The 26,920-nt window shown below is 52.1% G+C and overlaps 1 protein-coding gene across 1 annotated transcript in view; it reads right to left on the reverse strand.

Annotated features, from left to right (window-relative positions):
- tp53bp1 (tumor protein p53 binding protein, 1) overlaps positions 1–26,920 on the reverse strand; it is a 69,473-nt gene that overhangs the window by 15,923 nt on the left and 26,630 nt on the right. The window contains 11 exon segments of the mRNA XM_052042646.1: positions 2,946–3,111; positions 3,602–3,915; positions 5,666–5,818; positions 6,809–7,439; positions 9,981–10,073; positions 14,471–14,519; positions 15,932–16,141; positions 17,175–17,291; positions 20,763–22,188; positions 23,967–24,184; positions 26,582–26,676. Coding sequence (XP_051898606.1) covers positions 2,946–3,111; positions 3,602–3,915; positions 5,666–5,818; positions 6,809–7,439; positions 9,981–10,073; positions 14,471–14,519; positions 15,932–16,141; positions 17,175–17,291; positions 20,763–22,188; positions 23,967–24,184; positions 26,582–26,676 — 3,472 coding nt within the window.

Genomic DNA, 26,920 nt, shown 5'->3' on the forward strand with positions numbered 1-26,920 from the left:
CAGCATCCAGCTCACAGGTAATGTCCACCTCCCTGCAAACTCACTGGGTTCACCGGAACCTTTATTGGAGGACTGCATGACTGTGTAACATCTATAGTGAACGTTGGGAATTGCATCCAATTGTCTGGAAAACCAGCTCACTGGGCACCACCGGGATTATCGGAGTTTTATTGAGGTTGATGGGGTGGGGAAGGCTTGTGGTTGGACGGAAGGCAGAAGGGGACCGTGTTCACTGGAAACATAGGAGAAATCAGCCAGGTGGCTGCTCGAGTCTGCTCGGCAATTCTACGAGACCTTCACTGATCCTGCATCTCGTCACTGTGGAGGAAAACAGTGCAGAGACAGGCCCTCCGCCCCACCCACTGTGTACAACCAGCAACCTCCCATTTACACCAACCCTACGTTCATCCCATTTTTTAAAACTGCCCCCCACACAGTCTCATCAACTCCCCCAGATTCTACCCCTCACCTACACCCTAGGGGCAATTTAAAGTGGTGCATCTTTGGGATGTGGGAGGAAACTGGAGCACCTGTGGTGGGGGGAACACATGCCGTCACAAGGAGAACATGCAGACTCCGCATGCAGACAGCACCGGAGGTCAGGATTGAACCTGGGTTACTGGAGCTGTGAGAAACTGGCACTACCTGCTGCGACAGTGCACCACCCATTTCCCCACGCTCCCCCCATTATCTTGGATGCTTTTCGCATCTAGAAATTTATCCATTTCCTTAACTGTATCCAGCACTTTGTTTTCCACAGCCCTCTTGTGTTGGAGAACTCCACAGCTTCACCCCCCTCTGGGTGAGGACATTGCTCCCCATCTCAATGTTAAATTCCCATCCGGTATCCCGAGACTGTGACCCCTGGTTCTCCACCCTCCATACAGGTGAAACATCCTCCCCACATCCAGCCCGCCTAGCCCTGACAGGATTTTGAGAGTGTAGATCGAATTGAGACTCGAGTGAAAATAAACCTCGTGAGTTGATGCCCCTTCGTATAGCAGACCCAACATCCCAGGAATTGGTCCGTGAGCCCAGCTTGCTGGCTCACTTTGTTACGGGAAGGATGGGACAGCGGAGGGGAGGGGAGGGGAGGTTTACAAGGCTGTTGCCTGGGCTGGAGGAACTGACCTGAGGAGAGACAAAGGGGGAGTGAATGGAGGGGTGTGAGCACCTTGAGTGGCCTGGACGGTTGGAGAGGAAGACCCAGGAAAGGTCACAATGAGGAGACACAGATTTACCGCCACTGTTGGAAAACATAGTGATGGGCTCCAATCCCGGGGCTCAGAAGGGCTGTGGAGACAGAAAGCCTCGCCTGGGGGACGGTTTGTGCTGGAATGCACCGCCAGAGGTGATGGGAGAGGTTGAAACAATGGGGACATTTAAGAGACTCTTAGATAGACACATGGATGTAAGAGAAATGGAGGATTATGGGATGTGTGGGAGAGGAGGGTTAAGCTTGATCAGTGAGTAGGTTTATATAGGTCGGCACAACATTGTGGGCTGAAGGGCCTGTACTGTGCTGTAGTGTTCTATTTATCTATTCTATACTGACTGACTGACAGGTTTACACAGCAACGGGTAGGGGAACTCAGTGGGTCGAGCAGCATCTGCGGGGGGGGGGGGGGGGGGGGGGGGGGGGGGGAGGAATTTTTGCTGTTTCGGGATGGAGGGTTTCAACCCAAAACGTTGACAGTTCCGTTCCCCTCCACAGACACTGCTCGACCCACTGAGTTCCTCCGGCACATCGTCTGTTGCTCCAGGTTCCAGCATCTGCCGTCTCTGGTGTCTCCCCGTTTTACTCCAGGTCTACAGACTGAGAGGAAGCAGAGGGTGTGGTGGGAGGCTAGTTTCCATTGGAGGTCTGTGGCCAGTGGTGTTCTGGAGGGACTGGTGCTGGGACTGCTGCTGTTTGTGATGTACAGCAGCAACTTGAAATGTGAATGTTGGAGATGTGAGCAGTAAATCTGCAGATGACACGGGCGTGGGTGGTGTTTTGGGCGGAAAGGATGTCCAGGATATAGATTGGAAGGCGGGCGGATGGAATCTAATCCCAACAAGTGTGAGGTGATGCATTTTGAGAAGTCAAATAGGAGTTGGACACATGCAGTAAATGATAGGGTGGTAAGGAATGTTAATGAGCAGAGGGACCTAGGAGTCTGATTCCATAGTTCCCTGGAAGTGCCAACACAGGTAGACACGGTGGTGAAGGCAGCATGTGGCAAGCTTGCCTTCACAGGTCGGGGCACGGAGTATAAATGCTGGGACGTTATGTTGCAACTTTACAAAACACTGGTTGGACCACACATGGAGCACTGTGTGTGGTTCTGGTCACCACACTGTGGGAAGGGTGTGGTCACGCTGGAGAGAGTGCAGAGGGGATTCACCAGGATGTTGCCTGGATTGGAGGGCTTTAGTGATGGGGAGGGACTGGACAGGCTGGGCTTGTTTTTCCTGGAGCAAAGGCGGCGGAGGGGTGACCTGACAGAGGTGTACAAGACAGTGAGAGACAGAGACAGTCAGAATCCTTTTCCCATGGTGGGATGTCAAAAACAAGAGGGCTTGGGTTTAAGGTGAGAGGAAGGAGTTTCAAAGAGGACCCGAGGGGTAAGTTTACACCAAGAGTTGTTGGTATCTGGAACACACTGCCAGAGGAGGTGGTGGAGTCAGATACAGTCACTGTGTTTAAGAGATATTTAGACAGGCTGTTAGATAGGCAAGGTATAGAGGATATGGTCCTAATGCGGGCAAGTGGGATTAGTGTATATGGTCAGCATGGACTTGATGGGCTGAAGGGCCTGTTTCTGTGCTGCACAAAGTCGGTGAGTCCTGGGGAGTGGGACATATCTGAAAAGCTTTCCTTTGGCTGGCAGGGAGATGATGGAACGAATGGACTACCATGAAACTAGGACTGATCTCCCAGGAATTTTCACCAGCCCCACTCACCTCCCAACTGTCGACCGGATAGGGGGCCGCCCCCTCTTCCCTCTGCCTCGGGGAGCTGGGCTTCGTGGTGTCGGTCTGGTGTTCACAGAGGTCTCGTCGCTCTCTGCCACGCCGGACAGCGGATGTTTAGAAGGTGACCAGTTGTGGGCTCCAACTCTCCGCGGGCTGACGTTAAACCCAGAAAAAAATAACACAGATCAAAAGTTCGGATGTAAATCATGAGCCAATCTAACCTGGAAACGTGGTCACCAACAATCGGACAGACAATGGAAGTCCCGACCACGCCAGGTCTGAGTTGGACATCAGACACTCGGGTATGAACCTGACATCCAGCTCTGGGAGACACAGAGAACAACCTGAGGCACAGGCCCAAGCTGGTGCAAGGCATAAATGATGCCACACTGCAGGGCACACACTAGCGAGACTGAGAACCACGGGGGTTTCACTCTGTGTAACTTGTACCATCCCTGCCCCAGGAGTGTGTGATGGGACGGTGTGGAGGGAGCTTCACCCTGTGTCTGACCCAAGCAGTCCCAATGCCAGATGTTACGAAGGTCTGGAGAGGTTGATCTGAGAGTCAGGGAATGGGGCTGTTGTTCCACGAACCCACCAGTGACCCGCGGACCCCATCGCTCGGCAACACGGGTGCCCCCACCTGAGCTTGGTCTGAGCGCCTCTGCCCACTGGCACGACAAACTCCCGGGGATCCGCCCCTCCGTTCCTCCCCCGTGTGGTGCCGGCACCCCTGCCCCGCTCGTGTGCCAGGGGTGCCCCGCTCCCGCTGCTACTGCTACTGTGTGCCAGGGACACGATGCTGCTCGCTCCGCTGGAGGCACGCAGCAGGCTGGAGGCCTTTGAGGAGAAGGAGCTGATATCCGCCAGGTCTCCCGAGGTCATGGAGCCGGTGGCCCGGGAGGGGGAGACCTCGTTCTCGTACTCCCGACTTTCCAGCACTGGATCCTCGCTCTCCTGAAACAAAACAGACAGCACACTGACACAACGGGTCGACGTTCCCACGGTTGGGAGATGAGGCTTGTGGTTCGTGGAACCTCGGGGCCAACCTCCTCCCAGTCACAAGGTCCACATGAAGAAGTGCGCCCAAGGATCCAACTGCGCACTGCAGAGAGCCCAGGGTGTGCCTCAGTATCCAACAGGCTGTGCCGAGGGAGCACTGCACTGCCCGCTAACGCTGGCTGTTAAACCGAGGCCCCTTTCTGCTTTCACAGATGTTGCAACGACATTACCTCAAAGGGTCCACCTTCCTCTTCCCAAGCCCAGCGTCCCAGCCAATGTCCAATTAGTGCCACCACACCCCTCCCACGGGGGCACTCCCTCCTCCCCGCCCCTCCCTCCCGCCAGGAGCACTCCCTCCCCGCCACATCTCCCAATCCCCCTCCCACGGGGGCACTCCCTCCTCCCCGCCCCTCCCTCCCGCAGGGAGCACTCCCTCCCCGCCACATCTCCCAATCCCCCTCCCACGGGGGGCACTCCCTCCACACTGCCCCCTTCCCTCCCCAGGGAGGGCTTCCTCACCTCCACCGCCACTCCCCCATCCATCCCACAGGGGGAACTCCCTCTGCACTGCCTCCTCCCCTCCCCTCCTGCAGGGAGCGCTCCATCAGCTCCACACTGCCCCTCCCCCTCCATTCCCATTGGGGGCACTCCCTCCCCTTCCCCTCAGGGTGCTCCCCCCACATCGCCACTCCCCCTCCCACGGGGGCACTCCCTCTGCACTGCCCCCTCCCCTCCCTAGGGAGCACTCCCTCACCTCCACACCGCCCCTCCCCCATCCATCCCACAGGGTGCACTCCCTCCCCTTCTCCTCAGGGTGCTCCCTCCGCACTGCCCCCTCCACTCCGACCGAGGTGCCTACCTGAGCCAATCCCGCTTCCCTGCCTTTGGCCCATATCCCTCTAAACCCTTCCTACCCATGGACCTGTCCAAGTGTCTTTTAAACACTGTAATTGTACCAGCCTCTACCGTGTCCTCCAGCAGCTCGTTCCACACACCCTCCTCCCTCTGTATGGAAAAAGTTGCCCCTCAGGTCCCCTTTTAAATCTTCCCCCTCTCACCTTAAACCTGCGCCCTCTAGTTTTAGACTCTCCAACCCTGGGAAAAAGACTAACTACTTACCCTTTCTATGCCCCTCATAGAACAGTACAGCACAGGCCCTTCAGCCTGTGCTGAGCACAATTCCAAATTAAACTAATTCCTTCTGCCTGCCCATAATCCATATCCCTCCATTCCCTGCACATTCAGGAGTCCATCTGAAAGCCTCTTGAACGCCTCGGTCGTATCTGCCACCACCACCTCCCCTGGCAACCCACTCCAGGCACCCACCCACCCTGTGTAAAAATACTTGCCTCATGATTTTATAAACCCTTCAAGCCGTGGGACAGAGTCACAATGCAGGGACGTCCATGAAGGACAGAAATGGGCAGGAATTTCTTCCCTTGGAAAGTTGGGAAGGTGGGGAATTCTCTCCCGGAGACCATCAGTGCTCCGGCATCGAGGTTTCGAAGCAGGGAGCGATAGAGACCCATGGGACGGAGCATCACATACTGGGTGGTCCAATTCCCAAGTGCCCCGCTGCTACTTACTCTCCCGGTCCCTCAGACCTGAGGAGCCTGTGAGTTCCCGTCAGCCTCAGCGAGCGGCATCTCCCACCCCTCCCTCCTCAATACTAACCCTCCACGCACAGCCCTCCCCCATTCTTCACCTCTGTCACCTTCCGGTCCACTTCCTTCCCGTCCACGTAGAAAACGTCGGTGATGACCCGCGTTATCATGGTCCGCACCTCCCTGATGGTCCGGACGTGTCTGCGCAGGAGGCGACCGGCTGGGGGAGCAGGTAGCTCGAAATCCTCCTCCTCCTTCACCAGTGTTTTGGGTGGCGAGGGGGAGAGATCAGAGGTTTAATGAAACTAAGAACTGAGGCAGACGCAGGGCAATGCCCAGAGCAAAAACCCACCTGGTTAAAACTCCAGGGCCACCAGGAACTAGTTTGGAGACAGAATTATTTTCAGCATAATAGTGTGTAATGGTTGCAACAAACTAAGGGAACGTTCAAAGTGCAACAGCAGAGTTACTGCTGTTGGAGGGACGGCTTTGATCTTACCTAGGGAGGGGCTTTGGGGGGGGGGGTGGGGGGGTGGAGTCGGTGGCCCGGGGTACGAGAGTTATCAACAACTTTGTTGAAGTATTCATAAAGCAGCCGGCAGAGCTGCTGCCTCACTGCGCCAGAGAGCCGGGTTCGATCCTGACCTCGGGTGCTGCCGCTGTGGAGTTTGCATGTTCTCCCCATCACCACATGGGTTCCCCCCGAGGTGTTCCGGTTCCCTCCCACACCCCACCCTTGGAAGGTTAATTGGCTGCAGTAAATTGCCCCTAGTGTGAGTGAGTGGCAAAATGAATCAAAGGGGGCAGTTGAGCATGAGAGAGCGAGAGAGAGAAATCTCTGGGCAACAGGGATATAAAGAGGGGGGAATGGAACTGATGGGATTGCTCCTCCTGGATCTGGCATGAACTCGATGGGCTGAATGGCTTTCCACATGTTCACAAGATAACTTGGGCCCCATTTACTCTCTGCTGCAGAAGTCAGATGTGGTCAAAATCTGAAGCAACAAACGATCTGCTGGAGGAACTCAGCAAGTTGAGCAGCATCCGTGGGGGGGCGAGAGGGGGAAGGAAGAACTATTGACATTTCGGGTCGAGACCCTGCATCGGGATGTTTCTTCCCCCCCACGGATGCTGCTCGAGCCGCTGAGTTCCTCCAGCAGATCGTTTGTTGCTCCGGGTTCCAGTGCCTGTGGTGCCCTGCGACCCCAGGGTGACAGTCTGAAGCTGACGGACAGCCTCCGTACCTGACTGTGAAGTGACTCCGTGTCTCGATCATCTGCTCCCTGCTTCACGTGGTAGGACGTGCTCCTCGATCGCATGTGAGGTTTCCCAGGCGACTCCTCAGTCTGCACCATGGCGTCCCGGGACAGGAGCTTGGCACGTCCCTCCTGGGATGAGGGGCCGATGCCGGCAGCAGTCTGGGTGCCTGTGTGCATGACGGTGAGGTCCAGGGGGCTCCAGGGGTGCCTGTCCCCGTGCGGAACCTGCCCGCCCACTTTGCCCTCAGCCGTTGCTGGGATGTCCGATATCTCCATCTCGTCCTTGAGCGCAGCCGAGGTGACCTCGTGGATCTCCAAAGCTCCCTCTCCCTTCCCTTTTCCTGCCGCTGCCTCTTGGCCGCAGCCGTCCAACTCCATGACCTCTTCCTCGCTCTCCCCCGGACTCCTGGCTGAAGGCTTGCCGGTGCTGGGGTCCGGCATGGACTCCTCGGGAGTCTCCCCGACCTCCTCCTCCTCCCCATCCGGGGGAGTCTGGGTGACGAGGACCCGACCCTGGGAACGTTGCTTGGCCCGCTGATGCCGCTGCCAGGTCACGCGCTCCCTGCAAAGTTCCTCGGATTCTTCCTCGGTGCTTGGGAGGGAGTACACGTCGCTGCTGGGAAAGAGATGGCGTACAGTCACCAGCAGAAGCCAATGGAGGGGGGAGTCTCACAGCACAAGACAGCACTCCGTGGAAACCTGCCACCCATCACCTTCGGAAGGGCAGTCACACCGGAGACGGTGTTGGAAGTGGAGGAGGGTGGTCTCAGGCTACGAGACGGTCAGTGAACAGACCAATGGCAGATGGGGTTTAATCCTGTGAAGTGCGAGGTGATGCACTTTGGGAAGGCAAATAAGGGTCAGACAGACACACCAAATGGTAGGGGCCCAGGGAGTATTGAGGAGCAGAGAGACCTTGGTGTACAAGTCCAAGGATCCCTGAAGGCATCAGCTCATGTAGACAAGGTGATGAAGGCAGCATATAGATATATACCTTCTTTAACCGGGATACTGAATGTAAGAGCAGGTACAACTTTATAAAACATTGATAATGCCATAAGCTGGAACACTGTGTGCAGTTCTGGTCACCACACTATAGGAAGGAGGTGACTGCACTGAGAGGGTGCAGAGGAGATTCCCCAGGATGTTGCTTGGGCCAAGGTATTGTTAGGAGGGGGGACTGGATAGGCTGGGTTTGTTTCCTATGAGCAGAGGAGGCTGGGGTGGGGGGTGGAGGAGGGGAGGGGGGGAAGAGATACCCTATAGAGGCGTACAGAATTGTGACAGGTATAGATTGGAGGAACTCAGCAGGCCAGGCAGCATCCGTGGAGAAAAGCACCTGAAGAAGGGTCCTGACCCGAAACGTTGACCGCCTGCTTTTCTCCACAGATGCTGCCTGGTCTGCTGAGTTCCTCCAGCACCAGTGTGTTTTTCATCCAGATTCCAGCATCTGCAGTCCTTAGTTTCTCACAGATTGGAGGAACATCTCTCCATAGCAAGGATATTTAAAACCAGAGGGCATGGGAGATTTAAAGAGGATTTTTACAAAAAAAACTTTTCACACAGAAGTCATTGGAGTTTGGAATGACCTGCCTGAGGGGTGGTAGAGGGAGGGACTCTCACAACGTTTAACAGGCACCTAGACGAGCACCTGAATCACCAAGACACAGAAGGCCACAGACCAAGTGCTGGTGGACGGCTTTAGTGTAGATGGGTATGTGATGGTCAGCACAGAGATGTTTGTGTGCTGCACGTCTCTACGTTAGTTAGCACCGGCAAGGTGGTTTGTGAAGAGCTGAGTTTAAATGCCGGCAGTTGCTGCGATCTGGAACACATTGCCTGAAAGCAGATTCAACAGGAACTTTCAGCATGATAAGCATTAGAGAAAGGAACATGGAAAAGGCAGGGGACTGGGATTAACCTTTCAAAGAGGCAGGAGGAGGAAAGAAACTCTGTCGTAATAGAGCGTGAGACAGGACTGGCTGTCTAGAGCAGATCTGGGAGTTGCTACTGATCTGGGGAAGGTGCAGAGAGGGCAGGAGAAAACATTCACAGTCCCTGTGCAGGCAGTGTTCATGTGTAAAGACAGGAGGGGGCAACAGGCCAGGTACTACTGATCAAAGGGCTCCTGCACAACGTCAGGCTTGGGTAGTATTCTCTCCAGATTGGCCAGACCAAACCCGGACCAGTCTCCGTCTCCTAGAGTCAACAGCGAAGATTCACTGAATCCCTGGCTGAGATTACAAGGAGAAATCAAACAAGACTTACAGCTGTACAAGACGTTGGGGAGACCGCACTTGGAGCACTGTGCGCAGTTCTGGTCACCCGGCTATAGGAAGGGTGTCATTAAGCTGGAAAGGGTGCAGAAAAGATTCACGGGGGATGTTACAGGGACTGGAGGGCTTGAGTTGTGAGAGGCTGAAACTTTTTTCCCTGGAGTGTAGGAGGCTGAGGGGTGACCTAATAGAGGTTTAACAAATCATGAGCAGCGCAGATATGGTGAATGGCCGCAGTCATTTTCCCCAGGGGAGGGGAGTCTATAACTAGAGGGCACAGGTTTAAGGTGAGAGGGGAAAGATTTAATGGGGACCTGAGGGGCACATCTTTCACACAGAGGGTGGTGGGTGTATGGAATGAGCTGCCGGAGGGAGCGGTTGAGGCAGGTACCATTATAATGTTTATAAGTCATTTGGACAGGTACATGGATAGGTGAGGTTTAGGAGGACACTCCAGGGAAATGGACCTGGCTCAAGTAGACAACTTGGTTGGCATGGATAAGTTGGGCTGAAGGGCCTGTTTCCGTGCTGTACAATTCTATGACTGTCTGAAGCTCACTGAAGTTTAGAAGACGATGAGGTTCTGGGGCAGTCTGACGGGGTAGACACCAGGAGGCTGTTTCCTCAGGTTGATGAGGCTGGAACAAGGTGCACTCCCTCAGAAGGGCTTGGGTACTTATTACCGAGATGGAGGGGTGGGGGGGGGGGGGGGGGGGGGGGGGGGGGGGAGAAGGTGGAGGGGAGGTTTCTTTAAGCAGGAGGGGTCGTGGTGCACGAAAGCAGGGAGAGGAAACTGCGGTGTTGGCTGGAGAACCCTGACCCAGAGGCAGGAAGCAGCGGGAGACACCAGCCCCCACACCGACTCAACAGAAAGAAATTACCGAAAGGGGACGGCGGACTCTTCTTGTGCCCTCGCCTCAGTCTCTCGCCTCGCCTCACACACCCGACTGAACACCGACTGGCTCTTCGCAGCACTGCGAGCAAAGGGATCGCTGAGAGTTAGATGCGGCCAAGCGGTGTTGCCCAGTCACCCCAAGCGCGCTGCAGGCACCCACACCAACCCCACGTTAACCCACTGACGGCACTTGAGAGGTAGCAGGGTATCTACAGAAAATGGAAGGCTACTGGCCCTCTTATGTTGGTTGATCCAAGTCAGAATTTGGTAGATTCAAGTTTCACTCCAGACACTCAAACACAGGACCAAGGTTGACACTGCACTGCAGGACTGAGGGAGTGCTGCCTTGTCAGAGGAGCCAGGCTTCCAATGATCAAGGCCCAGTCTGCGCTCTCTGATGGACACAAGAGGTCCCAGGCCACTGTTGAAAGAAGAACAGAGGCCTATTGGCCGAAATTTATTCTCAATCAACATCACAAACAGATGTTCTGGACCCATTGCAGCTTCTGCGATCTTGACTCTGTAGCCCACAACCGTGATTGCACGTCAAAAGAACAGAACTGGCTGCTAACACTTTGGGATGTCCCGAGGTTGTGGAAGGTTGCTATGGAGATGTGGGTCGTTGTTAAATACAGAGCAAAGGAGCGACTTGTTCTGACTGGGGACAGTCCAACTGCGGCCTGTGTTTCTGTATCACAGGCATCGAGAGGCACACGTACGACGTGCGGATGCCAAGGTAACAGGATGAGCAAGATCTCTCCCAAAGAGCCGGCGTCCTGTTCAGAGCACAATCTAGATGGCAGTGTGGGGAGAGGACAGATACCTCCCAGCAAGGCACCACTCCCTCCACACTGCAAGGGCTTGTGTTTGTGCTCTGAGGAATCGAGTGTGGTGGGTGGGGAACTCCTGACAGAAAAATACCAGTGCCCCCATCTCCACAACCAGAGAAACAGGTGGTGCCTAGGGGTCTTGATGGGGTGGATGTGAAGAAGACACCACTCTCATAGGAGAATCCAGGATGGTCACTCACAGGCGAATGTAAAATCCACTCTCTCAGGCATCATTTGGAACTCTTTCCCTCAGAAGCAGAGTCTTCAAGTGTTTTTAAGGCAGAAGTACATTGATTCTCCGTAAGAGGGTGCAAAGGTTATCAGGGATAGGTAGCCACGCTGAGCTGCAGTTACAGTCACAATGGCCACGATCTCAGCGAATGGTGCAGCAGACTAGAGGGGCCGAGTGGCCTATTCCTGCTTCTAATTTGTACGCTTGTACGAGAGGCACCAAAGGAGGCAAGGCTGAGGTCTTGAGGAGGCCATTACAATAAGGCGAAAGATATTTTGGGTGGGGAGTAGTATTGTCATTCCCAGGTGGAAGTGACAATAAAATTCCCAGCATCTGCATTATTTTGCTTCCACACAGGTGCTGCCTGGCCTGTTGAACATTTATTTGGAAAGACATTACATAGAACAGTCAGCACAGTACAGGCCCTTCAGCCCATGATGTTGTGCTGACCGATGTAAACCTACTCCACAATCAATCTAACCCTTCCCTCCTACACAGCCCATAACCCTCCATTTTTCTTACATCCATGTACCTATCCAAGAGTCTTTTAAATGTTCCTATGGTATTAGCCTCTACCACCACCCCTGGCAGTATGTTCCAGGCACCCACCACCCTCTGTGTAAAAAACCTACCTCTGACATCTCTCCTAAACTTTCCTCCACTCACCTTAAATGGATCTCCTCCGGTATTGACCACTGCCAACCTGGGGAAAAGGTGCTGGCTGTCCACTCTATCTATGCCCTTTATACACCTCTATCAAGTCACCTCTCATCCTGTGTCGCTCCAAAGAGAAAAGCCCTAGCTTGCTTACCCTTTCCTCACAGGACATGTTCTCTTATTCAGGCAGAATCCTGGCAAATCTCCTCTGCACCCTCTCTAAAGCTTCCACATCCTTCCTATAATGAGGTGACCAGAACTGAACACAATACTCTGTGGTCTAACCAGAGTTTTATAGAGCTGCAACATTACCCTGCGGTTCTTGAACTCAATCCCCTGACTAATGAAGGCCAGCACACCATACGCCTTCTTAACCACCCTATCAACTTGCTCGGGAACTTTAAGGAATCTATGGACTTGGACCCCAAGATCCCTCTGTTCCTCCACACTGCTAAGAATCCTGCCATTAACCTTGTACTCTGCCTTAAAGTTTGTTCTTCCAGAGTGTATCACTTCACACTTGTCCGGATTGAACTCCATCTGCCACTTCTCTGCCCAACTCTGCATCCTGTCTATATCCCGTTGCAACCTACAACAACTTTCTACACTATCCACAGCACCTCCAACCTTTGTGTCATCTGCAAACTTACTAACCCACCCCTCCACTTCCTCATCCAAGTCATTTATAAAAATTACAAAGAGCAGGGACCCCAGAACAGATCCCTGCAGAACACCACTAGTCACCAACCTCCAGGCAGAATACTCTCCAACTATCTCTGCCTTCTGTGGGCAAACCAATTCCAAATCTACGCAGGCAATGGACCCCAATGGTCCTCCATGGACCCCATGCCTCATGACTTTCTGGATGAGCCTACCATGGGGAACCTTGTCAAACGCCTTACTGAAGTCCACATACACCACATCCACCACTCTACCTTCATCAGTTTGTTTTGTCACCTCCTTGCAAATATCAATTAGGCTCGTGAGGCATGACCTGCCCTTCACAAAGCCATGTTGACTATCCCCGATAAGACTATACTTCTCCAAATGCTCGTTACTCCTGTCCCTAAGAATCCAATAGTTTACCCACCACTGATGCAAGACTCACTGGTCTATAATTCCCAGGATTATCCCTATTACCCTTCTTGAACAATGGAACAACATTTACCATCCTCCAATCCTCCAGTACAGGAAGGATGCAAAGATCGTTGTCAACGCCCAGCAATCTCTTCCCTCGCTTCCCGCAGTAACCTTGGGTATATCCCGTCCAGCTCCGGGGACATCCTAATGTTTTCCAGAAGCTCCAACACTAACTCTTTCTTCTCAACATGCTCCAGCACATTAGCCTGTTCTACGCTGACCTCACATCCATCAACGTCCCTCTCCCTGGTGAACACTGAAGCAAAGTGTTCATTAAGGACCTCCCCTACCTCCTCCACCTCCAGGCACACATTTCCCCCTTTATCCCTGAGCGGTCCTACCCTCGCCCTAGTCATCCTCCTGTTATTCACATATGTGTAGAACATCTGGGGTTTTTCCCAATCCTACTCACCAAGGCCTTATCATGTCCCCTTCTAACTCTCCTAAGTCCCTTCTTAAGCCCCCTCCTGGCTGCCTTATCATTCTCAAGAGCCCTGTCTAATTTTTGCTCCCTAAACCTTAAGTATGTTTCCTTCTTCCTCTTGCTTAAACCTCCCACCTCTCTTGTTAACCATGGTTCCTTCACCCAACCATCCTTTCCCTGTCTCAGTGGGACAAACCTATCCAAAACCCCATGCAAGTGGTCCCTAAACAACCTCCATGTTTCTGCTATTTCCCGAGAGTATCTGTTGCCAATTTGCACTCCCAAGTTCCTGCCTAATACCATTGTAATTAGCCCTCCCCCAATTAAATGCTTTCCCATATCGTTCTATGATACTTGATTCTATTTAAAAACAAAATGGATACAGAGGCACCGGAGAGGGAGAAAAGCAGATCGACAAGGACGATGACAGACTTGAGAGGTTTGGAGACTCAGGGAAGAACGAACAGGCCATGACTCCTTCCCTTGGAGAGAGACAGCAGAGGGCTGGCCTATTGTGAAAGGTTCCTTGGGGCAGGAGACATATCCACTCAAGGGTGACCAGTAGTAATAAGACACGTTTGCTAACAATTCCCATTGGGGATTCAGGAAAACCTTCTTTACACAGAAGGAGCAGAGAAGGTGGAACTATGTCCCACAGAGGCAGAAATGGAAGGGACAGCTGGACAAACACACACAGGAGAGGATTTCTGGGAAGGGTGGGGGAGAAGGGGGAAGAGCTGGCGAAGGAACTCGTGTGGAGTAGAGACACCAGCACAGAGCAGGAGGGCCAAATGGCCCACTTCCATAACTGATCTGATAGGTTAACCCCACGTTCTCCTGCGTGGGTGCGGGTCGATCAGAGAATGTTTCCAGCTTTTGCTGTTGCTTCAGAGTTCCAACATCTGCAGATGTTGAGCTCCTTCTGTGCTGTGAACTCCACCCCACAGATAGATCACTTTCAAGAAACCCGATTTGGATATGCAGAGCAATGAAAAGTGAAGCAAATAAACTCTTTGGGTACAGGCCCAGAACTGTCACAACACAAAGATTCCCCTCTCAAAACAAAACAAAAAGCATCTGCAGCAAATTCAGAACTCATTGTCTGTGCAGAGGATGGTGAGGAGCGAGACGGAGGTACAACAGAGCGGTTATTGTTCTGCAAGATTAGGGGGTGGAATCAGAGTCATGGTTACCTGGCAACCACATCAGCAGCAGACGTTGGTTCTCCGGACAACACGGGCTCTGTCAGAGGAAACGCAAGGGAACAGTATTAAACCAAAGAATACTGTGACTCAGAAATTACACACTGACTCATCTCTTTGGTATGAGAATGGCGAGGGGGAGGGGAGGTGCAGAGAGAGGAGGGACAGGGGGGAAGGGGGGTGCAGAGAGAGGACAGGGAGGGTGTGCAGAGAGAGGATTGGAAGGGGGTACAGAGAGAGTACGGGGAGGGGGTGGGTGCAGAGAGAGGACGGGGGTAGAGCGGGGTGCAGAGGGGAGAGAATGGAGAGAAAAGAGGGTGCAGAGAGACAGAGAAAGTGGGGTGCAGAGAGAGGAGAAAGAAAGGGGGGGTGCAGAGAAGTGCGGGAAAAGATGGGGAGGGAAACAGGAGACAGGAAAAGGCTGACAAAACCTGGGGGAGAAACGCGGGGTCTGAAGGCATCAGGAACACTGTCGTCCCTACGGGCTGCAAGTAGAAAACCAGTTCCAGAAAACAGCGAGCTGTGCACATCGAGAGGACGAACAGTCAGCTCTCGCACATTAATATTTCACAGGCAGATACAAATCACCAGCTGGAACCCCATAACACACAGGCAGCTCCCCCTCACCAGCCTGGGAGGGCAGGTGCCGAGGTTTCTCTCCTGATGAGACAGGCTCCTGACCCCTCCCTGTTACCATTGGGCACACTCAAAGTGACAGAATTAAACCTCCCTCAGACTAGAAGAAACGGATGGAAGGTGCCAACATCGTTGGGCATAGATAGGGGGGACAATCAGTCTTTTTCCCAGGGTAGAAATGTCAAATACTAGAGGACATGCATTTAAGATAAGAGGGGGAAAGTTTAGGAGATGTGCAGGGCAGGTTTTGTTTTTAAACACACAGAGTGGTGGGTGCCTGGAACAAGCTGCCATTAGTAGTGGTGGAAGCAGATACAACAGTGGTGTTCAAGAGGCTGTTAGATACACACATGAATATGCAGGGGATGGAGGGATGTGGATCATGTGCAGGCAGAAGGGATTTAATTTAATTTGGCATCGTGTTCAGTGCAGACATTGTGGGCTGCAGGGCCTGTTCTGTGCGGTACTGTTCTATCATGTCTGTGATATCCAATTCCCACCAACACCCCAAACCCTACAACTTGTGTATCTGCATGTGTTGCAGGCTGGTGTTTGCACACATGCAAGTTTATTGTGCTTGTAAATGCGAATACAACAGTGGCCATATGAATGTAAAGGCTGGTGCCTAAGCAGACAACATGTCCCTACACACAGTCACACACGTCCCTCTGTGTACAAGGGGCCCGGGACTGGGAGACTGGTCACCACAAGCCACCTTGTGTTGTACACCACACAGCGTTTGTTCCCTTCAGGGACAGAGGGACAGGAATGCCACGATGGGTGAACGTCCACCAACGCTCCTCGCTCCAGTCTTACTTTCCAGACTGAAGAGTCCCGAGTGGTCTCCCTCCTCGTGAACGGGGGTCTCCAGCCTCATCCGCAGGCAGAGTTTGCTGTCGACCGCTAAGACAGAGAGAGACTCCGGGCTCGAGGAGCCCCGCTGGCTTTCGTCTGCCATTACGTCGCTGGTTGCCATGGTGTTCCCCGGCGTGACATCGCTGGTTTCCATGGGACGGGCTTCAAGCTCTGCACAGCAAAGAGAAAAGGTTCTGATCTTAGTGAGATTAATGGATCAGTAGTTCCCGAGGTAAAATCTGGGCCAACCCATTGGTTCCTGAAATGAAGGATTTCAGCCACAAGGGTAGGCTGGAGAAGGTGGGATTGTCCCGACTGTGCTTGGAGGCCAAGAGGAGACTTGACAGAGGTTGGCAGGGTCCAGGTAGGTACACAGGGAGATACTGTCCCAGTTTCTAGTGTACTAAAGACAGAAAGGTCAAGATGGGGGTGGGGGTGGGAAGGGAGATTTTTAATTAAAATAAAACAGTGGTTGCACTTAAGAATTCACCTCCTGCAGGGAAGGTGGGAACAGAGTTAATTGGGTCTTTCAAAGGGAAATGGATAGACAGAGGAATGCAAGTTGCAGGGATTTGGGAAAAGAGGTGGGGACTGGGTCAATGGGAATGTTCTACCAGGATCCAGCACAGAGCTGACGGAGCGAACAGTCTCCCTACGGACTGTAATGATTCCAAGATTGTCGGTATTAATGTCAATCGGGACCCACAGTACTGTCGCCCTCAAGCCTAACCTCAAACTACGTGAACTATCAAGGGGGCTGGACCCTCACCTCCAACCCACAGGTGCATAGGTGAGGGGGTGCTGCACAGTCAGAGGTACCGTCAGCTGGATGGAGGCCCCTTCTGTGTAGATATAGAAGGTATTACTTTGGGAAAGAGCAGGGAACTCGTCCCTGGTACCTGGCCCTCAACCAACAGATGATCAGGTCATTATCACACCGGTATTTATGGGATCTTGCTATGCTGCATGTGGCAACAGTAGCCGCACTTCAAAGATCTGAAGCACATGCTGTGCCCTCTGCAAGATGAAAAAGCACGGATCAACTTGAAGGAAAACTGGATAAAGACAGGTAGGAAAAAGGCACAGAGGGATTGGGAAGTGGGGTAGGGGGGAGGAGATGGAGAGGAGGGGCAGCAGACACACCAGCTCAGAGCAGCTGGGCTGAATGGCCGGCTTCCTCGCTGCGAGCAATCGGCGAACCTACCGATCGGAGTGCTGTGTCGAGGACCTTGCTTCAACTTGCCTACGAGAGGTGGGGTGGTGCCACTGATGGGCTGGATGACATCATCTTCCTTTGGGAGCGTGAAGTGGAACGGAATTTCTGGAGCAGGGAAGTGGGGCGGGGGGAGGTGGGAAGAGGAACACAGAGCAACGGGAAAAGGAACATTAATTTAACAGGAGAAAATGGGCGAAGAGAGCCAGTGACAGCAACACCCCCCAAACATCTTCCTCCATGGAGTCACGGAATGTTAAGTGTGTACGGAGACCATTCAGCCAACCTGGCTTTTCCTGGCTCCTTGATTGAGCTCCCCAGCTCTTTCCGCACAGCCCCACAAACATTCCCATTCCTCTACTTATTCACTTCATTTGATGTTGACAAATCTCCGACTGCACACAGTCTTTTTCCCAGGGTTGGGGAATCATAAAACTATAGGGCAGAGGTTTAAGGTGAGAGGGGAAAGGTTTAAAAGGGACCTGAGGGGCAACTTCTTCGCACACAGAGGGTGATGTGCACGTGGAGGTAGTTGAGGCAGGTACAATAACAACACTGAGAAGACGTTTGGACAGGTACATGGATAGGAAAGGTTTAGAGGGATATGGGCTAAAGGCAAGCAAATGGGACTAACTTAGGTGGGCATCTTGGTCAGCACGGATGAATTGGGCCAAAGGGCCTGTTTCTGTGCTGTATGACTCTGTTGGAGACACTCTCCTCCAGTGAGCCAGCCTTGGGAGGCCAATCCAAACTCAATACTCAAATGCTCGCAGCCTCACATCAAGCAACCCTCACCCTTTCCCAAATAACCTTGCCGAGTCTAGGGTCCAGACACCCGAAGCACAGTTGGCTCATTACTTAACTATTTTTGTTTATATTAACAAAAATGGATTTTTAAAAAACATTGACGTCAAATCAGAATGTGGCTGACGTCAGCAGCCAATCCCATTGGGGTAGGCCTCAAACTTGGTGCCTACCACCCCCCAACTCCACTACCTACTCCGGCTCTCGCCCCTCCCTCCCCTCCCTCTCGGGCATCCAGCTCCAATGTTTCAGTGGAAGAAGGACATTCAGAACTATCGATGGGGTGGGGGGGGGGGGGGGTTTAAGAGCAGACACTCTAGGAAGCTGGGACATCTCAATTTTAACCCACCAACCAGGTGGGAACCCATGGGATTGGGATTAACGCAGGTTTTACAACCCAGTCAATAAGATGGGGCAGTTCCCAGTTCCAAGCCTGTCCGATTCCCGAGAGGAGCTGAGATAACGTCACCCCTTCAGCACCACATAGGCACCCAAGCCACCATCATCTCACCACATCCCTTTCCTTGGTTGAAAAGCAAAAAAACACAATCCTGAAAATCTGCAATAAGAACATAAAATGCAGGAAATACTCAGAAGGTCAGGCAGTATCTGTGGAGAGAGGCTACAGTCTCCGCTTCAGGTCAAAGGCTTCATCAGAACTAGCCATGTGAGAAGACAAGAATGTGTTACACTCCACAGAACAGGCATGAACAGAGGAGAGGGGATGCCTCCGGTGGGGTGGAGACCCAGGGTGACACAATTCCTTCTTGGTGCCGTCCTGGGGGGGGGGGGGGGGGGGGGGGGGGGGCGGGGAGCAGTGGGGGGTGAATGCTTGTTAAAACAGCCCATCAGCTGGAGGAGAGTAGCCAGTGAGAGACGAATGAAGGCAGCTCGAGAGAACAAACATCGCGCTGGAGCAGTGAGGCACAGAACGCAGCAGTCGCTGGGAATCTGAGCTCAAAGAGGACGGTGGGGAAAGATCTACTGGGAATGGTCGTCACCTGATCTACCGACTACCCTGGCCATTTTCTGTTTTGTTCCACCTTTCTTGCTGCCGGACTTGCTGAGTTCCCAGCAGTCTCCTTTACTTCAGATTCCCAGCGGCTGCATTCTGTATCCCACTGTTCCAGTACATCACTCGGTTTTCCTGCTCCTGTTCATCTCCTGCTACTTACATTCCCCCCGATCTCCTTAACTACACCCCCCCCCCACATCTACTTACACTCCTCACAATTACACCCCCTCCCGACATACTTACATTCCCCCAATCTCCTTAACTACACTCCCCCCATAAGATCATTGTGATAAACTCTCCGAGAAGGCAATGAACACACCAGGACACACTTAGAGTCACGGGTTGTACAGCACAGAAAAAGGCCCTTCAGCCCATCTGTGTCCATGCCGACCAAGATGTACACTCAAGCTAATCCCACTTCCCAGAACTCGGCCCATATCTCTTTAAACTCTTGTCATCCATATACCCGTCCACATACTTCTTCAATGTATCTGATGTACCTGCCTCACCCACTTCCTCTGGCAGCTGGTCCATACATCTACCACCCGCTGTGTAAAAGAGTTGCCTCTCAGTTCTCAATAAACCTTTCACCTCTGACCTTAAAACTATGTCCTCTAGTTTTCGATTCCCCAACCCTGGAAAATAAAACACTCACTCTATTTTTGCCCTTCATGATTTTATACACCTCTCTGAGATCACCCCACCAATGCTCCAAGGAGTCAAGGCCCAGCCTGTCGAACCTCTCCCTATAACTCAGTCCCTTGAGTCCTGGCAACAACCTTGTAAATTATTCTTGCACTCTTTCCAGTTAAATCACATCCTTCCTATAACAGGGCGACCAAAACTGAACACAATACTCCAAGTGTCGCCTCACCAACATCTTGTACAATCACAACATAACCTCCCAACTTCTATGTTCAGACTGAAGGCCAGCATGCCAAAAGCCTTCTTCACTGCCCTGTCTACCTGCAACTCCACTTTAAGGAAACCATGCACCCGTACTTCAAGGTCCCTCCGTTCTACAACACTTGCTCTCCACTTCTACACTTAGTCTGCACCCCATCACTGCCAGTCCTTCTGTTCTCCCCAACCCACCCCATCCTCTGCAACCTAATACATTTGTTTTCTCATCCCTCCCAGGTTTTACAGAAGCAGAAAGATGGATTCTTCCTCTAGCTTCTTCAGAAGTGGCTTGCATATTAAAGCCAAGCTTTGCTTCACCACTTCGAGGTCCATCACCAGAGGGGGACATACAGACGTCTTCATTACAAATAAACCATTCTGAAACATGCACGTTACAAACCACAAAGGGACCAGGGTGTGCACCCAGTGTTGCTGGCAGAAACCTCACCTCAGGTGGCTGGAGGTACATCCGATTCATGCCAAGGCAGAGGGTGAGGTTTCAGCTCCATCTCCTCCAGTCAGATACCTGACAACATGGGCTCCCACTCAAAGCTGCAGCAATGGATGTTTCTCCTTCTCCACATCCCAAAGTGAGGAGCTTGGAGGGGTGGGGATGGTGGGGGAGCAGAAACAAGGGGGCTGATATTGGTCCCTTTCACTTTTCCATGCCCACCTACAATTTCCATGCAGCACCCACCCACAAGTTCCCACCAGCCCTCCCACCCACAGGACCGCCTTACTGGGGCTGGGGGAGGTGGTGGGACCTCTGCTTCCACCAGAAGTTCTCAAAGCAAATCCATTCCTCCAGGTTACAACAGCCATGCCACCATAGAGCTGGAGTGTCTCAAGTTACCCACCACCAGAGCCATCCAAGAGGCTCTTCACCGACTGTTCCGACTGAACCTCTTCAGCTCCCTGTTTCTGGATTCGCCCACCTGGCTCTCCCTCACTTTCTTCCTTTGGGGTCGACGGGTCAACCCGACTGGGCCGTGGCAGTTCCTCAGTGGCCTTCCGGTGGTTCTGGGCTCCCACATTCTTTGGCTCTTGATGCGCACTCCCTGCACTCTGGCTGCCCAACTTCAAGGTGCCCTGATCTTCTGCCTGCACCTTCACCACCAGTTCCGCATGGAGATCCCTCCTGGGGTCTGTTGCCTCAGCATCTCCTACACCCAGCGGCTGGCAGTCGCCAGAGGCACCTTCCTGTCGTCCTGAAGGCACTGTGCGGATACCCGGCGAGGTCTCCAAAATCTGGTGGGACACACTGTCCCGCTCCTCTCCCTTGTTTGGATTCACACCAAGGACAACACAGCTTCCTGAAGAGGCTTCCTCCCCAGAGTGAGGACTACCTTTCTGCCTTTCGGAACCTGTAGCTAGAGACTGGGAGCTTTCTGAATTGGCAGCACGCGTCCTCCCTTGATGGGAGATTCCTATTAGCACGATGTTAGCTAATTCACTGGTCTCCTCCTCCATGGGTTCATCTTCCTTAGGTTGGCTCTCTTTGTTGATGGTTCCAGATTGCATTTGGCTTTGGGAAACCTGAAGGTTCCCAGAGTCTTCTTGGGCCCCTCCATCAGCTTCCCCTTTTGGAAGAACTTTAATGCCATGATCGGCAGGACGTGGGTGGTCCCATTTCTCGCTCTGGGGCACAGAGCCCTCCTCTACCTCATCCATTGGTGTCTCGTTAACAATCCCTTCTTTTGCCATTAGTATGTCCCTGGGCAAATCCGCCCCCTGCACGGAAGGACGGCCAGGCACGCCTTGAGACCGAGGCATCGGTGGGGCTGGGTGATGAGGTCCCTCTGACCTCTCAGACTCTTCACTTGTTCTCAGTTCCTTTGCATCACCTTTCTCTCTGGATTCAACACCAGGTCCTCCAAAGGCATCTCCACCAGGAACACCGGAGGCCTTTGCTTGGCTTTCCCCAGTTAATCGCGGGTGAAGATTCTGGGTTTCCTCCAACTGATCTTCCACGACGATTTCTGTGACGATTCCCTCAACCTGTGTCCCCTCGCTGTCCTCCAGAGCAGCATCTTCATCCGTTTCCATGGGCTGTGTCCACTGGCTGGTGGACAACTTCAGCTCAAATGCTTCCCCTGCTCCTTCGTCCGGCTTCCCGGATCCCAAAGCCTCGCTCTCCTTCGATTCCGATTGCTCCTTCGATCCCACATCTCCCTCCTCTCCCACGGGTACCTTTGACTGACACTCCACTTGAGCTTGTGTGGATTTACTCCCTCTGTCTCTGCTGGCATTTTCTTTCAGACTTGGAGTGGGCATAAAAATATCCTTTAAAAAAAATTGAGAAAAGATTTGTAGTTAGACGAATAAATCAACATCTTGGGGAGATCTTATCTGATGCCCAAATACAGCACAAAGCAGTAGAGGCAAAACTAAACGGAATCTTGCGGGATTCCTTTTTCTCAGTGGTCAGGGAAGATCCAACATCCATTCAGATCTGGAATTCTTTTCCCCCCCAAAGGACGTGGATGCAAGAGGGGATTGAGGCGGATGGATTGTCTCTGGAAAAAGGAGCACGGAGCAATGGTGGGTAACTGGAAGTGTGGGGATAAGCAGCCATAATCTGTGAAGAGAGTTAATTCTTCATCAGAGCTGGAACGCGAGAAAACGTTGCACTAAAATTAACTTGTTTCCCCCATTGTACCTCTCTACACTAATCCCAATTCCCCACATTAGGTCTGTAACCTCCTGCGCTTTGTCTAGATGCTTCTTAAATGTTCCAAGAGTCTCTGTCTGCACCTCCCCTCAGGCAGTGTGTTCTAGATTCCAACCTTCTATCCTGCTGTTGTAAGGCTATTGAACGGTCACCCAGTACAATAAGATGGACTCTTGACCTCACAATCTACCTTGTTATGACCCTGCACCTTAATGTCTAACCTGCACTGCACTTTCTCTGTACTATAACAATCTGCTCTCTGTTATTGTTTTACCTTAAACTATCTCAATATTATAATGAACGGTATGCAAGACAGGTTTTTCACTGTAGCTCAGTACACGTTACAATAATAAACTAATTTACCATCCTGTGTGTGAAAAATATCCTCCTCAGATCCCCTCTGAACATCTCACCTCTCACCTTCAACATGTGCCCTCTTGTGTGAAAGATTTTCACCATCTACCCCCCTCATTCTATACACTTTATCAGGCCCCTCAGCCTCCTCCACTCTAGGGAGAACAGAACCCCTGTGATGTGAGATGGGACAGTTGCCCGGGAAGCACAGGTTCCCGGCATTTGCACAGATTCACAGCCCTGTCCCTCATTGCTCCAGAGCTCCTGGCGAAGGCCAACATATTGTTCCGTTTAGAACACAGCAGAGCAACAGGCCCTTCAGCCCACAATGTTGTGCCGAACTAATTAAACGCGAAACTAATCCCTTCTGCCTGCACGATGTCCATATCCCTCCATCCTCTGCACATTCATGTGTCTATCTAAGAGCCTCTTAAACGCCCCTATCGTATCTGCCTCCACCCCACCCCTAGCAGCACATTCCAGGCACCCACCACTCTGTGTAAAAAAAAAACTTGCCCCACACATCTCCTTTGAATTTACCCCCCTCACCTTAAATGCATGCCCTCTGGTATTAGACATTTCGACCCTGGGGAAAAAAAAACAGCTGTCTACTCTATCTATGCCCCTCAATCTTAAAACTTCTATCAGGTCTCCCCTCAGCCTCCACTGCTCCAGAGAAAACCACCCAAATTTGTCCTCTCTCTCCTTATAGCACCTGCCCTCTAATCCAAGCAGCATCTGGTAAACTGGTAAAATTTTACCATCTTGGTAAGATAGTTGGAACTGGTATTTAATAGCCTAAGAATTCTTTTAAAAGGCTTGCATTTTTATGTGCCTTTCACATCCCTTTCAGGACAGTCCAACACTCTCCAGATGAATGAATTGAGGCCACTGTTATGATGTGGGAAACAGCTTATAGTCTGTGTTCAGTAAGCCCCCACAGCTATGAGATAATGATCAGCTGGGCTGTGTAACAGGGTAAGGTATCCTACATCTCGAGGAGAGAAACCATCCCTACAGCAGTCTGCAGACTCACGTGAGATAAGTCAGGCAGCGTTGGCACGGGAACCAGCTGGCTGGCAGTGAACACAGGAGCTGCGGCCGACACTGGGGTAGATGCCTGTGGTTGAAGAGGAGTTGGCTCACTCTGGTCCACAGGCTGGTCCATTTCCATTAGCTCCTCCCCCTCACATGGTGGCTTTCCTGATTGGTTGGCGTCTGCGAGTGGCACAGTTGTATCCATTGGCTCCTCCCCTAGAAACGTCAGAGCAAACATTTATCGCAGCTGTTCATGGCTCCTAAATACTCCTGTTCTCTGATTATACTGAGAACCTTTAAAAGTGGAAGTTTTAAATTTCAGATCACATGAGCATTCCTTGCACTCTCACTTAAAGAATCCTGACTGGTTGCAGAGGCCTGGTGTGCCAATTCTAACACACAGGAATGCAAGAAGCTGCAGAGAGTAGTGGACACAGCCCTCCCCACCACTGACGCATCTACAGGAAGCACTGCCTCAAGAAGGCGACGTCTATCGTCAAGGATCCCCGCCACGCAGGTCATGCCCTCTTCTCACAACTACCATCGGGCAAGAGGTACAGAAGCCTGAAGTCCCACATCACCAGGTTCAGGAACAGCTACTTTCCCACAACCATCAGGTTCTTAAACCGACTTGCACAACCCTAACCCTACCTCAGCAACAGAACAATATGGACCACGTCCTGCACTACCGTGGACTTGTCTCTGTGTATTTTTTTTTGCACTGGGGTCTTGTCTTGGCACATTTTATTTTCTCTCTCTTCGTTCTCTTGTATAATTTATATCCTGTGATTGTCTGTACCTACGTGCCTGTGGTGCTGCTGCAAGCAAGGTTTTCACTGTACCTGTACCTCACCATACTTAGGCAGATGACAAGTAACTTGACTTGACTAATACTGTCCCTGCCCTGGGAGTGTTTCACAGGATAGTGTACAGGGAGCTACAGACTGTACCTAACCCATCTGTTTTTACAGTAAAACAGCTCTAATTGGTACTCAGGATACACTCCAGCCCCCCAAGGCGCCCACCAATTGCCGATGGCCTCGTGCAAGCCAGCGGACATTGTGCTCCCTCTCCAGGGTCATCCAGGGACAAAGGTGAATGCAGGAGAGAGGCATGGGCACTCAGGATGGATATCCCCACCTTAGATGTGTGAATAGCCATCTCCTCCAGGCCCAGAATGACGAGCAGGTCCACCTGCCCCTCTCACCTTAAACCTATGCCCTCCAGCTTTGGATTCCTCTACTGTGGGCAACAGACTGTGACCATCCAGTCTTACATCACCGCAGGACTCCTCTCCCTTTCCCACTCTATTTCCTCCCTCGAGCCCTGTCATTGTTTTGTCAGTAATGCTGCAACCAGGATGCTCACAGCTGGCGAACCACTCGCCCACTCCATCCTTTCGGTGAACCTGCCTCCCTGAAAGACTCACAGCCCTGATCCCAAACTGTCCGGCCCCTTCAGCTCCCTCCTCGGGGCAGCCACCCAGTTTATAAGAGATGTTCTTCCTTTCAAGAATCAAAATTCTCTTCTTCCCCTCTTTCTCACTAGGAAGAGCACAAAGCACCAGGCTCGAGGTCAGCTTCTATCCTGCTGGTATCAGATCTCTTGAACGGACCTCTCATTTGCAAAAAGATGAACTTTTGAACTCCCCGTCGTGGCCCTTGCACCTTACTGTCTCCCTGCACTGCCCTTTCTCTGTTACTGCAACACTATATTCTGCATTCTGTTTACTACCTTGACATAATTATGCATGGAATGATCTGTTTGGATAGCACACAAAACAAAGGCTCTTCACTGTATCTCGGTACAGGTGACAATAATAAACCAATTACCAACACCAACAGCCTCCCCAAACAGCGCTCCAGCTTCTCTCCGCTCCAGTCTCCAACAGGCTAAGTTGCAGCAGTTCCAGCACCGATCACCTATGCTCCAAATCAATCAGTGCGGTCCCTGCCCTGGGATTGTGTGAGGGGATGGTGTAGGCAGAGCTTTACTCGGTATTTAACCTGCATTGCCCCAGCTCTGGCAGTGTTACGTGGAACAGTGTAGAGGGAGTTTTATTGTATATTTATCCTCATCTCTGCCCAGGGAGCTTTAACCTGTACCTAACCTGTGCTGCCCCTGCCCCAGGTGTATGATGGAAACAGTGTGGGGGAACCTTATTCTGTATCTAACCCATCCACACCGTAACTATGCTATTCAATCGTAACCACTTCTTATGGTAGGGAGGTCAATATTCTCAACACTTTCCAAGTTCCCAAAAGGATTTATAACTAATTTATGGTTTTGGATTCTCTGGCAAGTGGAAACATGTTGTGATCAAGTGTAAGACGAAATAAAAATAGAACTGAATAAAACGTACAAAGAAAGGAATTTTTCTGCAGGTCCATGGGCCAGAGCAGGGGTTGGGACTAACAGGGGGACCCTACCAAAGGACCATCAGAGACAAAGGCTGAATGGCTGCCATTTGCGATGTATCAATGTATGATAGTCAGGGATAGAATGGACGATGGGCCGAAAGGCCTCCTTCCGTGCCATCACGTCCCAGGCCAGCCTGACAAAGACCACTGTCCGGGTGACACAGCACTAACGGGCAGACTTCACCGCCATTACCTGACTCACCGCCCTGCTCGGTGGGGCTGCTGGGAACAATGATGGGCGTTGGTCCAAACGTCTCTTGTGAGGGGTCAATGATGTCGGAAGAGCTTCTGTAAGAAGAGAGACACATTATACAAGGATATCACAATGGAACAGTGCATGGCAGAGGTTCATCACTGCAGCCTCTCTCTCTGCCCCCGCACTCATCAGCCCATCCAGCCTGCTCCGCCAGTCAATTACAGAGGCTAATCCAAGACACACATTCCTGTCCATTCCCAAAACCAATTTGCTTTGTTCGCTGTAATGTGCAGTTCGGAACATCAGAGGGACAAGTGTCTGCGTGGTCACAACACA

Source organism: Pristis pectinata, chromosome 32, assembly GCF_009764475.1.
Source record: "Pristis pectinata isolate sPriPec2 chromosome 32, sPriPec2.1.pri, whole genome shotgun sequence".
Taxonomy (NCBI): Eukaryota; Metazoa; Chordata; class Chondrichthyes; order Rhinopristiformes; family Pristidae; genus Pristis; species Pristis pectinata.